The sequence below is a fragment of the Gobius niger genome (assembly GCF_951799975.1).
Source record: "Gobius niger genome assembly, chromosome: 2".
Taxonomy (NCBI): domain Eukaryota; kingdom Metazoa; phylum Chordata; class Actinopteri; order Gobiiformes; family Gobiidae; genus Gobius; species Gobius niger.
The window spans coordinates 37,436,845-37,455,150 of NC_136853.1; the positions used below are offsets into that span (position 1 = coordinate 37,436,845).

The following is an 18,306-nucleotide window of genomic DNA, read 5'->3' on the forward strand; positions in this document are numbered from 1 at the left end:
GAGGAGATTTCCTCCGCGAAAGCAAATGGGGCTACAGAGGACAATTTTAGACCAGAATGAAGGTGTAATAGTAATGGAGCACCACTTCTTGCTCTTTGGCAATGAATCCTGTTGAAAGCAGGATCCAGACCCTCCACTTTCTATCCATTTATGGGGCTACTTCACGTACAGGTCTGTTGGTATTGGTGATCGTTCATTTTGAGGAGTATGGCATTGTTCTCCAATACTATGTAAAGGCCCGGAGGCTGAAGGAGAAATCACTGCTTGCCATAACAAAGAAGGTGTGAAGAAGTAAACAAGAAAAGAAAACCATAAATTACAATAAATTACAAGACTCAGCATACAGACACGGTGGAGATGAAGAACAGGTCAGGAGGAAGTTCATTAGGTGCAACATAATATATAATGCTGCTGGAAAGTAATTGCCGGCCTGGAAATGACTCAAGAATAACAGTCAGACATGATTCATCCCCGGCTGAGCAGTCTATTAAAATCCTGATCTTTCATTTCAATGTCAAATCAAATTATTTTCAAAACTCACATCCCACTACGTACCTTTCCCCAATGCAAGCAAAACTGATTATTTCTAATTTTCAATAGACTTTCACCTGGAAACAAATAAACTGCCTCCTCTTCATAATAAGATGTTTAATTAGTGCTCCTCAAAAATGCAACGTCTCCACTTTGTTAGGTAGAACCACCAGACACCAATTTCAAATTTCTAGTCTTGTGATGTTGTTTTGTTTTCTGGAATGATTTTTATTAAAAAATTAAATTATTGAAAAAGTAATAATTTGTTTTTACATGCATCTCAAAATCCTGTACTGTACATGGAGCAACAAGAGTTTACGCAGCCTGGCAATACAAAAAAACAACAACACAAAGACAACAACAGTTGCATCCGTACCTGAGTGGCCGGTTTTCTCGTCCGTCATAGATGTGGAAATAGACTTCGAGCTCTTCTCCGATATTGGCACTCATCAAACTCTTCACATGAACAAACAAGTGGTGGGTGCTGGCAGGAACTGGGGTATCCTTTTTCCGATGCCGGTGCTCCATCTGCAATAGATGAAATGAAACATAATGCAACACGCGCTTTGTGATCGCAAGCATGGCGCTGAACAGTTCCCAATAATTTGTCAAATACTATGCATGGATGGCTCAAAACACAATTCAGTTGATTGAGGGTATAAGACAAGCAAACTCTACAAACATGGGAGGGGCTGAGGGGAAGGGCCTCTCAAGGTTTAGGTGGTATCCTTCAAAGGGAGATTTTTCAGATGCACTCTTACAGCGGAGGGGTAGGCACAGAAAGCTGGCATACTAACTCCACAAACAATAAGCAACATTTCTAAAGTTATAGAACTGTTTGCTTGTTTTGTTGTTCGCTGTTACAACCCTCAGTTCAGCTGCCCTGGGCCCTTAAGGCGAGGGCTAGGTTTAAAGGAACAGGCCACCTTTTTTCCATGCTGAGATATGTTCTTACCTGAGCTTAGACGAGTTGATGTGTACCTGTCTGGTCTTTACGCGTGCGCTCAATCACGCAAATAAACCAAAGATGTTGTTCCCATTTAGCCTCTCCTACACATCAACTCATCTAAGCTCAGGTAAGAACATATCTCAGTATGGAAAAACAGTGGCTTGTTCCTTTAAAGGGACTATACGGTGTTTAAAAATGTTAAAATTAAGTATTTTCCTCCCCCTACAATGTCCTAAAGTGTAGAATGACAGACATATTCACCACAACTGCCTCTAAAATCCTGCACTGTCACTCAAAAAGGTGTTAATTCGGGTCCGAAGTGCTGTCATGCACAAGCTTAATATAGAAGGTGCAGTTACATGTATGACCTGAGGTGGCAGTAGTGAGTATAAAATGGCTAACTTGCGTCTAGCCCCTTTAAGCGAAAAGGGCATGGGTAATAAAGAGTGTAGATGAGATGATTACATGATGATTACATACAATGCTTTGAGATGTATTACAGAATCGAACAGCAATGATGACTGAAGAGACCACGGTGCAGACAATTGTATGACAACAGTCGAGCTGAACAACAGCGCTGTAACACTGTTTGGCGCCTCGTCCTAATCTGTTGTAAAATATAAGAACGTACACACAGACTCTGCACGCAACAATCTCTCCAAGAACACCAGATGGCCAAGGCTCCCTCAGCCAAATTATGCGCCACATTTACCTCTGGACATACACAGGAATGAGAGAGAGGGCAAGGAGAAGCGGAGAAGCGGCCTAAGAAAAGAATTCACCCGTTAATCCTAAATAGACAGAACGGTAACAGAAATAGATGTAGTGCTTGGAAAAAAAAAAGTAAAGCCCAGTCATAACAAAATAACAAGCTGTATAATAAGAGGGAATGAGTGGTAGACAATACAGTATGAAGATGTGTTTTATCTAGTTATCTTGCTCTAGACCGCAGGACAGTAGCTTGTGGTCGCCGCTTGCGCAAGATAGACAATCTGAGATTAATCCAGGGACTCCCAGGGGCAGTAAACTACACTTGCAAAGAAAGCAGATGTCAGAATGTTGCAATTGATTCTCCTTTTGGTTTATTTCACAAGTTTTCAGAAAAAAATGAAATAAATACATCACTTTACAAATTGAATCGTGTCTCTCTCTCTATGCTTGTTTTTATCTGCGTTCTTTTTTCCTCTGAGTAATGACTATGGTATGAAACAGAATGACTCGGTGTGGAAAAGGCCTGATTTTTACTGTGGGGTGTGATTATGAGGTTATTTTTGGTTTGCAGCAGCAGCAGCGGGAGCCGAGTTGTTATATGACAGATTCAGCATGACGAGACACAAAAAGAGAGGTACTAACATTTCAGCTAGAGTTACTTCATATTATAAGTGACATTGACTTTAAAATGTCGACAGCCAAATTATTACTAAGCAAATCTCATGAACTTGGTGCAGCTGCATATTTGTGTCCTTTTCTGCAAATTCCACATTCCACATTGTTTTACTGGATGCCGTGTTTTTGTGAGGTTCGGTGTTTTTTTGTTTTTTTGCAGAGAGAGTCGATAATGGTCCTGAAAAAAGCAGCTTTTAAAAGTAAACAGCTAGCTTATGATCTAAACCCATTTGAGACCTAAGAATGTTTTCTTCTGAAACACTGAAGAGGCACCAAAAGCCCACACACATGCAGCATAGTGGAGGCGTCACAAAAGACGCCACCACTAAACAAGGAAGGGACAAACGAGGAGGTATCCGGGCGAGACTCACATCTAAGCCACACATGTCTTCTATTGTTTCGGCTAATGGAGGTTCACTGGACAAAAAAACAGATTAACAGATCTTCCCAGAAGATGGTGAAAGACTGCTGTGGAGCGGAGGAAGCTGCGCAGGTGGGAGATGAAAAGGAGGAGGTGGAGCTGACCAGTGGAGGACACCACGCTCTGAAACAGGGACAAACCCAGGAGGCGGTGCATTGTTTCAGAGGATCAGAGGAGACTGAAGGCAGCCAGGTTTCTTCCGGGTGATACAACCCCTAAAAACATGCTGGTCAGGTTGACCCACAATGGCAGCCGCAGCGGCTCAGGACTAATAAAGCACGTACTTACTTAATGGTAATGTTGTGTCCAATGAAAAGGAGCTGTTGGTAATTCAGTAAATTTAACATCAAAAATTGTCAAATAAAAATGAATGTCTCACTCTTCACTCTTCAACACACTTTCTAATCAAACTGGCCAATCTTACAAAGCAGACAGACAAAAAACAATGTTCTGTGGCAAAATTACAGAACTACAAAACTATTTTACCCATAGTTTGCATTTTCCTAAATTGCATAATCCACCCACCATACTTGCCAACACATCCAGGTCAAGTGAAGCTTAAATAAAAATGTCAAGCCCCTTTGACCGATCATCATTGTGTCCAATCATTTAATCATTGATACGCGTCTTTCCTTAAGAAGTGCACGGACAGGGCACCAACTGTAGTCCCATTTACACCGACTTAGCCCATCAAAGTCTATCTCTTGCCAAGTCATATAATGCCATGGCTTAAAAGGGAGAGAGGGGAACTGTGATGAAAGTAGTGATGAAAATGGCAATGAAGTCAGTACAAAAGATCCCATTGAATGTAAAGATGCGAAGCCGAGCAAGCGTCGGACCACCAGTAGATGTGACCAATGATAAATCAGCAAATGACATCACAACATGCGCCTTCATCTTCGTGTGCAGGGTTTAGCAAATTGATTGGGCAGAGAATTTAAGAAGGCACCCTCCATATTCAACTATTTAATCCCGGGTACTGCGCTGTCCACTGATCCTGTCTGATTGCCCTGAATCGCTGGTTGAAAGACTGGTTACTTCTGAAGAACAAAATGCCCCAAGTACTTCAGATTCATATTAAGCCTCATATAAAATTAGCCCCATCCTTTCTTATCTACGTAATATACGGAGAAATCTCATGCTGTGATCTCATGATGCAATAGAGCTGCCAGGCTAGAATTTCCCACAGCTCGACTCCTCCGCTCCCAGCACACACGCAGGTAATCCCCATCCCAATTTAATTAAGTCGCTCCACAGAGGCAGCAAGTCGGAAACAAAGACTCTCCTCCCCTAAACAAAGACAGGCAAATACTGATGTGATTTTGTCTACGTTGTTGCTGCCGTGTTCTGTAGGCCTAGAGAATGCTGCTGTGTTGTTGTTTTTTTTTTCTTTTTATCTATCGCACGTCCCCGCTACAAAAGCGCCTCAGTCATTTACTCGTTCCGTATTGAATTAAACAGAGGTGCATTAGGCTCTCGTGCCGCTGCGCCTGCTTTTTGTTTTGACTGGCGCAGAGAGAAAACAGATGGATTAAGAGCCGCAAATTACCCCACGCGAAGGAAAAAAGTCTTGTATTGTGTGCGTGCGTCTATGTGTGTATAATTGTGGCATGGTTTTCTCCAGCGCCGTACCAGGGCAGAGAAGTGGTTGCCACGGTAACAGCGGTTGGGGCGAAATGGGACGATGGAGGCGCATGGAGCAAATAGTGGAGAGAAGAAGAAAGGGGGAAAGAGGAGAGAAAAGGGGGGGGGGGGGGGGGTGACGAGAAAAGGGGGGGGGGGGGGTTGACTGGGAAGTTTACACGAAATATGTCAACAATAATGTCCTGAAGATTGTGCGAGAAGTATGTTGTCATTTGTTACTTTGTGGGGGGCGGTGGTTGACGGGGGAATTCTGCGATTGTGTCCTTGGACAAGACTCTTCTCACCCACAATGCGTATGACGCTGAAACACTAGTTCATGCCTTTGTCTCCTCCAGGCTGGACTACTGCAATGCCCTCCTCGTCGGGATCCCGGCAAAAAGTCTTCAAAAACTTCAGTATATTCAGAACGCCGCGGCCAGGATCCTGACGAGGACACCCTAAGCACCAGCACATCACCCCAGCCCTCCGTGACCTCCACTGGCTCCCGATCGGTCAACGCATCAAATACAAAATCTGCCTGCTCACCTATCAGTGCATCTATGGACACGCCCCGGACGATCTCACTGAACTCCTCACCCCTCCACCCATAACCAGAACACTCAGGTCCACAGACACCAACCTTCTCTCCGTCCCCAGAACAAAACTCCGGACAATTGGTGACAGGGCTTTCCAGGAGGCTGCTCCTAAACTGTGGAAGGCCCTACCACTAGACCTGAGGGCCCCACAGTCTCTGGAGACTTTTAGAAGAGGACTCAAGACTTTTCTGTTCCCTTATTAACATTTTTAACTTCAACTTTTGTGTGCTTTTATTATTGTCAGTTTTTACTTGTGCTGTAGCACTTTGAGATTTCCATGTAAAGTGCTTTACAAATTAAAGGTATTATTATTATTATTATTATTATTATTATTATTGTATGGGGAGTGAGTGATTGTTGGTGGTCGTTTCTCCCCAGCGCATTGATTACTGATTACTAGGTACTAAAAAAGAATGAAGCCAGGCTGTTTAGGTCTCCTCCACTTCGTCTTTCGTAGTTGAGAGCGCACAGATCCAACAATGAACCGCAATATTCTTTGCTTTAGGCATGATAAACTCAAAATAATGTCTCCATTTCCAGCCAGACTTTGTAGATTTCAGTTGTATTTCAAAATGTATGATATTTTATGAGTAATAAGACATGTTCAGCTGTCAAAATGTTATTCAAGGTGTAATCAATAGGTACTGCATAAAGAAATTATAATCCAATCTCATTACATTACTTAAAATGCAGCGCCTTGTGTGTACTGCTGAGAAGGTGATTGACTGTAGGCTCTCATCTCTCCAGGACCCGGAGGTGTGTGGGTCGGATCACAGCCGACCCTCCTCACCCTGGACACGGACTATCCACCCCTCTCCCCTCAGGCAGGAGGCTGGTCAAGCAGACCATATATCTCGCCACTTGAACAGTTTTTTCCCCTCCGCCATCAGACACAAAAAACAAGACCTGATAGCTTAAAGGGGGGGTATTATGCAAAATCGACTTTTTCAAGCTTTACATCATGTTATTAAGTCATTCCCTCATTAAAACCATGCCTGAAGTGTTGCCTTAGCACATTCACGTATTTTCGAGTAATCTGTAAAAACTCCGATGGCAGCCATTTTAGGGATAAAACGCCTGATTCCTTCAGGAAACGCCTCCGACCTCCAGGATACGCCTCCAACCTTTCGTCACCAGCCGAGTAACCAACCACTGCCCCTCAGCAGAACCCCCTCCCCGCAGTGTCTAGCCCTAAGATGTAAACAGAGTCATCATGGAGGATTAGCCTCATGTGTTGTGAACCGGAGCCACCGCAGACTTTTACAAAGACACACATCAGTGTTTCTGTTACCGAAACACCCAGGATTAAAACCGGTGACAAGAACGCTTATTTCAGTGTCTGGTTCTGCGCTGGGCCTTGATGATGCACAGAGCCTCCGGAGAAAGCTAATGCTAAGCTAAACCTCGAGTCATCACGTGAAAACGAGAGATATGCACACATAAAGTCAATAAAACCACCACACACATAAAGAACCGTTTAACAATGATCACACACGGAGCCTGGCTTGTTGATTTGGAAGTTTATTGCTCACATTTCATCTACAATGGGTCATAGCCGAGTGGCTTTCTCCCGGAGCTAACAAGCTAGCCACGTCAAGCTAACGGGAAAATTCACTGAATACAAGCAGCATATTATGCATTGAAAACGTCATTAAAACAGGCAACTGCTTGAAGCAGCCTTTATGATGATTACACACTGAGCCTGGCTTGTTGATTTCGTAGTTTATTGCTCACATTTCATCTACAGTGAGTCGTAGCCGAGTGGTTTTCTCCCGGAGCTAAGGCACTATTAGCCACGACAAGCTAACAACCTTCACCTTCACAACATTCATTGAAAACAGGCAGCATATTATGCACAAATAACGTCAATAAAGCAGCAACTACTTGAAGCAGCCTTTACGATGATCACACAATGAGCCTGGCTTTACACATTTGTGGTTTATTGCAGACTTTTCATCAACAATGAGCTGTAGTCTATTATAACAAGCTAACGGGTAACCTCGAAAAACCACTGTCCACCTGCACAGATAATGTCCGTCTTTGAATCGTATGGGCTCCTGCAGATCCTGGTGTCGTCCATGGGGGTATAGTTAGAGATCCATAGGGCATGGCAGATGCAAAGAGATAGCCTCCAAACAGCAGTTATTTTTCAGGCAAGAGCCCCTTCCAAGCGTCCGGTGTGGAAGGTTCGTCTCCAAATAATATCCTGTGTGGCCATTGTTCACAAAGTGATAAACAGTAGGTCCTTTCCAACAATAAAAATTAAAATGCACCGATCGTAGTTTCAATACAGTTGAGACAACGAGCGCAGTGTTGTTGTGATGCCACAGACAGCGTGTGGAGGGGGCGTGTCGGAAAGGGTCAGAGGTTCTTAAAGAGACAGAGGCCTATTTAAGTCTTTCGCTACCGCCATTTTGAAAGAGCAATTTTATACAAGGCAGTTATTCTAATTTACTGCATTTACAGACCAACAGAAGGTTTCGTCATCATTGTAGTGTGCCATAGACTGGTGCTATGTGGCTGAAAAAAGCATAATACCCCCTCTTTAACAGACTCATGGATGTAATCTGCTTTTTTGCACTTCGCGGTGTGTCAACACTTAGATCCGCTACTATCACTTTAAATCACTTTAAATCACTTTATATACCTGCACATCTGTAAACACGGTCCCACTGTTGTTCTATGTAAAGCTGCTGACGTCTTACCATATTTTACGTTTATAAGCTTTTTTAGCTTATCTTTATCTAAATTCTGTGTTGTATTTTATATGTTGCACGATCGTACCGAGAAAAATTCCTTGTTTGAGAAGCAATAAAAACTATTCCGATTCTGAAAAGTGATTTACTGTAATTATAGTAGTGGATTTCTATAGTTATCAACTACTGGCAACACTGTAAGTGAATAAATGATAAAGTGCTAGAAAAGTGAGAGTAATGTATTATTCTCATTCTGACTTACTGGTTTATCTATTGGTGTTGCATTGGATTGGATCACAAATCTTACATTTTTGGTTTATGATCGTACAAAATGACCTATGAAGATCCATGTACTAACTACACCAACTAAATATCTGTAATTGTAATGTCAGTTTCAATATGTTCTTTAAAAAAGTTGCAGTAGGTGCACTTGAAACTGATTTACTTCAGTTTCTTTTTCTTCCAAGGATTGTGGCAGCAGCTGATTGCATAAATGATTTGACAATAATTGTAAAGCATGTCCAAGAAATTAAGAAAAAACAAATTGCTCACACAATGAGACTTAATGAAAGAAGCAGTGTACGAGAATATGTTTTCCCACCAAAAATCCCTCTTTCTTCCTCTTCTTTTGAACTGGTAAGTCAATAGCCACTTGTTTAAGACGGGAAGTGGACACGCTTTGAAGTGTAATGCCAGTCTGATAAAGCCCTCAGCCCTAATTCCCCGTCTCTAACTTCACATTAACAGCATTTCAGAGTGAAAGAGACAAGCAAATTACTGAAAGTGTAGCCGGCTATGAAACAAAACAAAACTAAGGATTTGATATCCACCTGACACTCTATGAAGCTGTATCTTGTAATTTGTCTACAGAATATAATACAACAATATAATAATAATAACAGATCCCTTGTTGATCCTGTTTAAGCCGTTCAATAGAATAGGGTTCTTCTCATCTCACCGGTTAGCTGCATCACAAATATCTTCTTGTACAGCGCAAGGAAGTGCTAAAAACTAGGTCCGCTTTGCACCTGCGATTCTCCACACTATGCATGTAATCTGAAAGTGGAGCAGGAGAGATTGTGTGGTGAGATGTGGGGCACTCACCAGTCTGTACAGCTCTGTGACACTGATCTCATCAGGGTCCACCATGCTGAACTCCCGCCGAGGAACCAGGTCCAGCCCGAGCTGTCTGTAACGCAGGACACAACAAAATACAGCTCAGAACAGTGCTAATTCTCCAAGCAGTTTTTGTGTAAAGTCATGTTTTTATACATAATTTATATAAGTTGAGCACAGCTTTTAAACAATTTTAGGTCAGCTTTTTGCGGTGAAAAAGATATACACTGCAGGCACAATTATAATGCAACAAAGATTTTGGACCATACTGATATTGCTAATCCATTGTCTTCCAGTGCTGTCATTTACAACAGCAGTAACCGACCTGAAGTGTCCAGAAGTACAAGGTGCTCAATAGTTCTCACACTGGCAATGTCTCTCAACACTCAGATCAAAACACATAAGCTAAAATGTTTAGACTGGGTCAGGAATGATCTAAAGACAGAGACAGCCTGCACCAGTGGGACGACCTGCTCTCCCATGTGAGCCACTGTCACCTATGAGCGTCAATATTTCAACCAAAACCCTCTCATTTTCATCTGTGCTGTGCTGTCGGATCAGCTCTGCCAGCTTTAAACACATGTGACAGATGGTCCTCGCCTGGGCAAAAGATGAAAGACAAAAATGTTTCCTTTTAGCCCCCTGCTAGGACACGTTATCCTTCCTCTGCAAGCTTCTTCCGTCCCTAACTCCTTCAAATGCTTACTTCGTTCCCCACCACTGACTGACTTCACACCACACTTTATCTGCCCAGTCTCCAGTTCCGTCTTCCTCCCTAACCCACAGAATATTAACTCCTTGCTTTGAGATCGTCCTCCCAGTGGACCAAAACGCCACTCTAGTCTGTCTCCATGCTGTGGAGAAAATAAGACAAGCCCGGTCAAGCATACACTGGTCTGTAACAAGGGACTGTCTATTCACTGAGCACGGCTGAGCGGCTTGAGACCACAACTAAGATTTGCATATGGTGTAGAAACACAGACTTGTGAAAGAATAATGTCATTTCATGGATTTGTGTTCTTTTTTTTTTTTTTCCACAAGAGGTAGGAGGAGCCCTTCCCAGCAACTGTATGTATTTTGAACTACTGCGGTGTTAATCACTCGGTAACGACTTACAAGAAAACACATTCATCGTTGTTTTAGTCACGACGGGTAATATAGCCGTACCTGCAGCATGCACGTCACTGAAGCGGAGATCCTTTGAACAAGGCTCCTATAGGCACGCTTCGATTATGAAGTTCAGCACAGAGAACTCGACAGTGTTTTTTATTGTGTGGGAATGAATAACAGCAGGAGAGTTTGGTTTGACATTGACTTTTGAAACCTAAAGATGTTTGTGCAATTGATGGGTAAAAGTAACTCACAGTTCTTGTTTCTGCAGCTAATCTTTATCTCACTTTTCACATCATAAATGTAATGTTGAATTTAATTTCAACACGTGCTGCACCAGTGTTAAAGTGCATCTTTAGAACTAGGGCAGGGCAACCTGGCCTAAAATCTATATCATGATATATATCATGATATAAAAATATCACGATATATTTGATGATATATTTGACAATGGACAAATTACTTCAATATCCCAGCCTTAAGCCTATTGGGAAGATTCATTCAGTCACATTTTATTGTTTTTTTTTTTAACTTATTTCCTCACAAATATGATCTACTCAAGCAGTTTACATCCTTCATTTCATTTTACTTTTTAAACAGACTAGATGCAAGTTGGTTCTTTTTACACTCACTACTGCCACCTCAGGTCTTACACGTAACTGCAGGTTCTATATTAAGCTCGTGCATGACGGCACTTCGGACTTGAATTAATAACTTTCTGAGTGACAGTGCAGGATTTTAGAGGCAGTTGTTGTGAACAGGTCTGAGCTCATTCTACACATTAGGACATGGCTGGAACATGCAGGGGGAGGAAAATACTTACTTTTTAACATTTTTAAATTCCGTATAGTCCCTTTAAGCACATGTCCACGTGTTCTACAATCAGTGTTTAAGCTGCTCTGATGAAGCTGACCATAAGATGACAACCATGACAACCATATGCGATACGACATCGCCCACCGCTATTTAAAACCTCCTGCTCATTCCTGTATAGTTAAATGCACTCCTGTGGCGCATGTACACAGTCTGACAAGTTGCACAGTGGCGTACACTGAAAGACATGGTTAGTTGGACAATCTACACATCGTGTGACGTTGACTGTGACGTGAGAGGACACTTAAGGACAGCCGAAGGGAATCAAAAGTGAAGACAAGGACACGCGAAGATGTGGAGAAAAGTTGGGATATATTTTCATCTTTGTGCTCCCCTGACATGGATAGAGAGAGGACAGGATAGAGGGAGAGTGAGAGTGAGATGTGAGTGACAGAGGAGAGTGGCCACAGGGTAGGAAGGGCACAACAAAAGTCAAAGAGAGCAGCAGGAGGAGAGCTGCAAGTCCAACCAGAACGCATGAATAATTTAACAATGTACCAGGATAAAATAACCTTATATTACTTTGGAAAAGTGCTTGTGGGAAGTCCAAAAAGTCATCTGAAAACCTGAATATAACATAACATCTACAGTGGTATGCATAAGTATGGGCACCCCTTTAACTTTTCGACATTTTGCCATACTATGGACCATAAACATAAATATATTTAATTGAAATTTTATGTGAAAAACACACACTAAGTGACACACAATTGTGAAGTGAAATGAAATGTATACATGATTTAGATTTTTTCTAATAAATAAAAACTGAAAAGTGTGATTGGCCCCCTTTCCTTTTAGCACAACCAATTCAGAAGTTGCCTATCATCAGGCAACTTCTGGATGATCACATGTTGACCCAATGACTAAAGTCTGAGTCTACCTGGGTGTAATCTAATGTTAGTTCAAATACAGCTGCTCTGTGATGGTCTCAGAGGTCTGTTAAGAGACTATTGGGGAGCAGACAGCATCATGAAGTCCAAGAACACATCAGACAAATCCGGGATAAGGTTATTGAGAAGTATTAAGCTGGGTTAGGTTATAAAAAGATTTCCAAAGCTTTGAAGATCTCTCAAAGTACAGTTAAATACCGTACACCATCCAGAAATGGAAAGAGTATGGCATCACTGCAAACCTACCAAGACTCGGCCGTCCTCCTCAACTTACTGACCGAACAAGGACAGCACTGACCAGAGCTGTGACCAAGAAGCCTATGATGACCCTGGATGAACTGCAGAGAGCTACAGCTCAGGTGGGGGAAACTGTACACAGAGCAACTATTAAGTCCCGTTTAAAGGTTTATCTTATCTTATCTTTCTGTTTGCCAGAAGCTACCATGCGGTAGTTCTGTTAAACAGCAAACAGGACTTCTTATGGTTTTCTTTTGAAAATGCCACTCTGCCATAAAGTCCAGATTTGTGCAATGTGCGACTAATAGGTGTTCTGTACAGTTTCCCCCACCTGCGCTCTCATGTATACATTTCATTTCACTTCACGATGGTGTGCTACTTAGTGTGTGTCTTTCACATAAAATTTCAATTAAATATATTTATGTTTATGGTCCATAGTATGGCAAAATGTCGAAAAGTATAATAACTGTATAACTCAAACTATATTTGATGTTGGCGACACAAGTATAAAATCTAAACTGCAGTCTAATAATAATAATCAGCATGACAATTTCTAATCTAATCTAATCTGCTAATTTATTGGCAAAACATGTTTGTTTATTGGCATTTCAACAAACTACTATTACTACTACAACTTCATAATTTCAAAAAGCTTACATGGATAATTGACTTTGTTGATAATTGCTTTGTGCATCTAAAAATGCTCTGTAGTGTAAACAGAGATTATATAACCTATTTATGTTGCTGTGCCGGTAAAATTATTGCACTTTGAATATATAATGCCGGTCCCTGGATGATTTGGACTAGAAATCCATTAACACTGCAATAATGGCCTTAAAATGTAGGAAGAATTGTTGCACTCATGGTTATTAGACAGAAAAAGTTCACAATTAGATTTGCAGAAAGTTTGCAAAACAAAACACAGTGTTGAAAATACAGCTCTGTACTTTGCGGTTATAAATTAGTTCTGTAAGAAAAAAAAAACAGGCTCACACAGATTTGGACTAATGTATGCCCCGCTCTACTCACTCGTTGCCCCAGTCCAGCCGCGCAGTGATGTGCTGCTTGACGTCTCGCATGCGGTCATGAGTGAGGTGGCCCACCAGCACCTGCCTCCTCAGGTCCAGGATCTCATTCATCACATGCCAAAGCCGGTGGAACAAGTCCCCTTCATTTTTCTGCGGGAGAGGAAAAGCATTTTCATCTTTTAGTTGGATACGGCACAGAAAGTCAGTGGAGGATATGATTTTTGCCTTTTATTTATTTAGAGGTGCATTGTGCATATAGCTGTTTACTAAATATATCACATTTATTATTCATAGATGATACCTTCATTTCCTGCTGGTGTAAAGCATAAACAACTAAGGCTGACTCAAGACAATAATGTGGAGGTTTCAAAATGACTGAACACAATGTGATAGTACAGCTAAATTAACAGAGGTATAAAAGGCCAAGAACAAGACAACCCAGAGAGAAGATGGAGCACTCAAATGGATCTGTGCAAATTAGTTTCACTGTCCCGCTGCTCTCTGCTGTGAATTTATGCGCTTTGATCCAGGAGACTTTCGCATTTCAATTGAAACGGCACATAGCTGCTGCTCATGGACGTCTTAATAGGCTACAAACACCATCAATTCGGCTAATGATTGTAGCGCGGCGCGTATTTCGACTTTTTGGAGTTTGCGAATTACCCAGGGCTAAGTAGAGCCCCTTGATGAGAAACCTTACAAAGGCAATTCTGCTTAAGCACCAGCGCAATCCACATCAGTGAGTGGAAGTCAGAGGGTTTTCTTTACCACGTAGAGCTGCTTCCACATGGCGCCCCAGTCCCGTAGAGTCGACGTCATCTCTGTGATGACGGTGTCCTCAACGGGGAGGACGGTCTCAAATTGGCTGGGAAGAAGAAGAAAAACAATTTTATAAGTTTCATTTAAACATTTCCAAACATTTTCAGGATCAGATTGATGGCTGGATGTGCCAACTCCAAAGTAGTATAGAGTAAAGTTACAGGAGATCCAGTGATATTGTGAGCGATTGAGAGTTTGAGGGTCAATGTATTTACCCCTGAAGTAAATGATTTTCTCATTTGAGTCAATGGAGTTTAGGGCACTTTTATTTATTTAACAAAACCAAGATCTTACCCTTTGTTTTTGACATGGGCGCTCTTCAAGTGAATGAAGTTGGTCGGAAAGATCCCCTTTAAACAAAACATACAAGAGGGCGTTAAAAATCTCTTCTTTTGTTTATATTGCATTAAAAGAAATACTAATTAAATGTAGGGATCGGACGATCATGAAATATGGCGTCACGATTATCTTGGTCAAAATAATTGCGATTAACGATTCCTCTTCCTTGTCTGCTGTAAATGTCATATTGAGTGAGACATAAAGTAAGTGTTTAAAGGCACACTGTGTAACATTTTGGACTATACTGTTGTCATCAATACAAAACATGCAGCTAATTCGGATTCTGACCTAACCTACTAAAATCTTAAATACTGCTCTCCATGGAGATGTACCCACTCCCGGTAAAGTTACCCGAACTGGTTGTCTGATGGATTTAGCGATTAACTTCTAGCACGATAATCACGGTAATCAAAAAATGTGGCGATCAATTGATTGCATTTTTTATCGCGATTAACAATATTTTTGTTTATCGTCCCATCCCTAATTGTATGCATGTCACACACGTGTTGCTTTAGTTGTGCGAAAGCAACACTGAGCATTTCATTTAGCCGGGTTACAACCGAGCCATGCTAGTACAAAACAGACAACTGGTCAGTATCACAGCGCAGTGTCATTGTTTCCAGACACTTCACACACTTCACGTCTGAGGGGCCAATGACAATGCCCAGAAATCCAGACTCCCTGAGTCTAGTGACCATGGCATCAGCTACGTTCTGGGGTCCAGCAAACGCGAGCAAACAGGAAGTGGAGAAGCCAGTCACCGAAGGGAGGACATGTGTTGTAATTAGCGGTATTAGCGCATTATAAATCACATAACTCACCTACTGCTGTTGTGTTTTTGATCATTTACCCCGCCCCGTGCGCCATCCGTGGATTGTTATTGAGGGGACTTCTGTGTCCCAAGAGTGACGTTACTCGAGAACGACTTGTGACGGTAAATAAACTAATCTGATTGAACGGGACCATGTGAGTTTTCTAGAGAAGCCGACGAGGGCATGGGGCTCAGACTGATATCCCTGTGTATAACAAAGTGCAGGAGTGTATCATTCTGGACTTGCCGGGCTACCAATGGCAGACTCCCTTCCGTCAGTCTACCCAGAGCAGCTGTGGCTACCACCATCAAGTGTGGAGTTATCATTTATATTATGACATAATCCATGGTTACCGTAGATTTCACATTGTTATGGATGGCTGGGCTGCAAGATATATCACAATATTTAATAACAGTGGTAGCCCAAACAAATAAGTAGTAAAGTGGGGCAGGTGGAAATGGGACATTAGGTGACAGAGGCTTAGGACCTTCCATATTCACACCTTTTGAACATGAGAGGATTGACAGTTGAATTTCTGTCAATCATGCTGCCAGCTCTGACACACCAATTCAGGACTGAGCTCTATTACCAGGAAGTGTTTTCATCAAGACTTTTCTTTAAACTATATTGCCTGGCCTGCCAAACTACATGCTTTTTCATAGATATTTCAAAGACATGTAGTCCGGGAGCAAGCATGATCTCAACGATTTCCCGTTGGGCGTTTTTGACAGACGCCATCAACCAATTAGAGGAACGCTAGATACGTCGCAGTAACAGTACTTGAGAGTAATATTATTGAATTTAGTATGCAGTTTGAGTTTAAGTAACTCGCTGTTCATCATATCATCTTTTATCCTTACACCAAATCTTCAACCAAAAATGAAATATGGATTGTGCAGCTTAATGCATACATTTAACATAGAACTAAGTAACTCATGCCCATAGAGGCCATAAGCGCCACTGCAGGTGTTGTAGCATGTTGCGTTTTTTATTCATTAATTGTCCTTGAGAGTAAATACTACGCTGACAGAAAAGACAAAGGGAGAGAGGGATATTGTACATTCAATTACACAATGGAGATAATTTGTTTCACTCAAACTCGGCTGTAAATACTGTTTAAGTGGCGATAGCCCGCAGTTAACGTTGCTCGTTAGCCTGTTAGCTTCTTCTTCATGATTCCATTAGTGTGTATTGGTGGCTCCGGTCCGGTGGCAGGAAAGTTGCAATTGTGGTTTTCTGGCCAGTGACACCAGGGGGAGATGAAAGACCCCCAATCATCTCATCAACACTTGTATTACCCCCCAGAGGGACTACGAAAAGGATTTATTAAGGTAAACAAGTTACTTAGTTCTTCTTTAAATACACCAAGATTAAATTGTATGCCTTAAAATGAAATTTCTTGTCTTGTCTTTCGAAGTTGTGCAATCAATATTCTCGTAAAGGCGACCCTGTTCAGTTATGACAAGCAATGAATTATCCTTCATTAGAGCTCGACACCTGTCATAACATTAGTCACACTTTTGAAGAATTGCTCTCAAGGGACTTAACAAGAAGATATTAAACTTGATTACCTTGACATTGGGGTTCTTCAAGATGAATCCTCTGTACCAACCTGGAAATACAATGTGCATTTTAGTAAACCAGTTCAGACAAACTTTACTTGCTTTCATTAAAATTACACAAACTCTGCTACTTTTTAATACGACTGATTACAATGGAACGAAACGTAGAGCTTGCCCTGTTTCACTTTCCCTGATGACTAACTCTATCAGTGGCTAATGAAAATGTCAGCACAATCTCAGTCTACAGCATGAGCGAACAGTGGAAGGAAGCCATTTGTTTTAAAATGTGGGCTTCCTGGAACCACAAACCACAATGTGATACTGGAAAATAGACGGTGAGTGTGAGCAAGTAAAACTCATAAGATCTCAATTGTTTAACCAGGTGTTTGAGGTGAATTGTGCAGTTCATCGTGTGCAACCTTCTGTGCAGGAGCAGAGGTCATGATGTGGCGGAACGTACTCAAAATGGGAAAGTTTGATGGAAACCACTGTAATAGCGGTAGGTATGGGTGTATTAAGTATTTTCTAAAGTGCTTCTGTACTTGGATTATACAGGCCTAGCAACATGAAGAGACAAGAGCAACAGAATTAAAAACAAATCATGAACTCACTAATTGTCCCAAGCTAATTATATGTAAAAGAACTAACATTTAATTTGTTGGCAAGCGTCTTTCCTTCCTTGCATGTAGTGCTCGCACATCACATGGGAAATAGCTTAATCCTGCTCTTTTGGATGCAAAACTTTCAATGAACTACACAGACATGAGAGCAACATGAGAATCACAAACCATGACACTTGAGGGTTCAGCATTGTTGGATAGTTCAGGATTTTTGACATAGGGTCTCATTTACTAGTTATCCAGAGTGTTTTTGATTTCTGGAGATTTTTTTTTTTAATTCATGCAGTCCTTATATTTGAAGAATTTAGTGGTGCTAGGCTAGTGCATGTCTATGGTAACTAGTAGCCTGCATTTAAAACAGTCTGACCCAAGCACAGTGCACCAGAGGCAAATCACTTATAACGCCAGAGTACAGATAAATGTCTGTGTCAATAGAATAATTTTTGAAATATAAATGACCTTGCATCACATTAATTACTGCATTTTGAGGGACTATTTTCTAGCAGATCACTCCGCCGCTGCGTAGCTTACAACCACGAAGCTGATGCTGCTCAAATATAAGTTCTTTTAAACGCAAAATGGTTAAAATTGCTCTATCGACACAGACAGTTATATCGGTAGTCTGGCGTTATAGGTGATTTGCCTCAAGTGCACTGTGCTTGGGTCAGACTGTTTTTAATGCAGGCTACTAGCTACCA

General features: G+C 41.5%; 1 protein-coding gene across 6 annotated transcripts in view; it reads right to left on the reverse strand.

Annotated features, from left to right (window-relative positions):
- The window catches only part of dock4b (dedicator of cytokinesis 4b), a 163,642-nt gene that overhangs the window by 92,903 nt on the left and 52,433 nt on the right, over positions 1–18,306 (reverse strand). For all 6 annotated transcript variants that reach the window (XM_079552363.1, XM_079552362.1, XM_079552360.1 and 3 more), the window contains exons 3-8: positions 16,998–17,038; positions 14,570–14,625; positions 14,225–14,321; positions 13,458–13,606; positions 9,307–9,391; positions 908–1,059 (exon numbers count right to left, since the gene is read on the reverse strand). In XM_079552363.1, the coding sequence (XP_079408489.1) occupies positions 908–1,059; positions 9,307–9,391; positions 13,458–13,606; positions 14,225–14,321; positions 14,570–14,625; positions 16,998–17,038 (580 nt within the window). The remainder of the gene's footprint in view (positions 1–907; positions 1,060–9,306; positions 9,392–13,457; positions 13,607–14,224; positions 14,322–14,569; positions 14,626–16,997; positions 17,039–18,306) is intronic.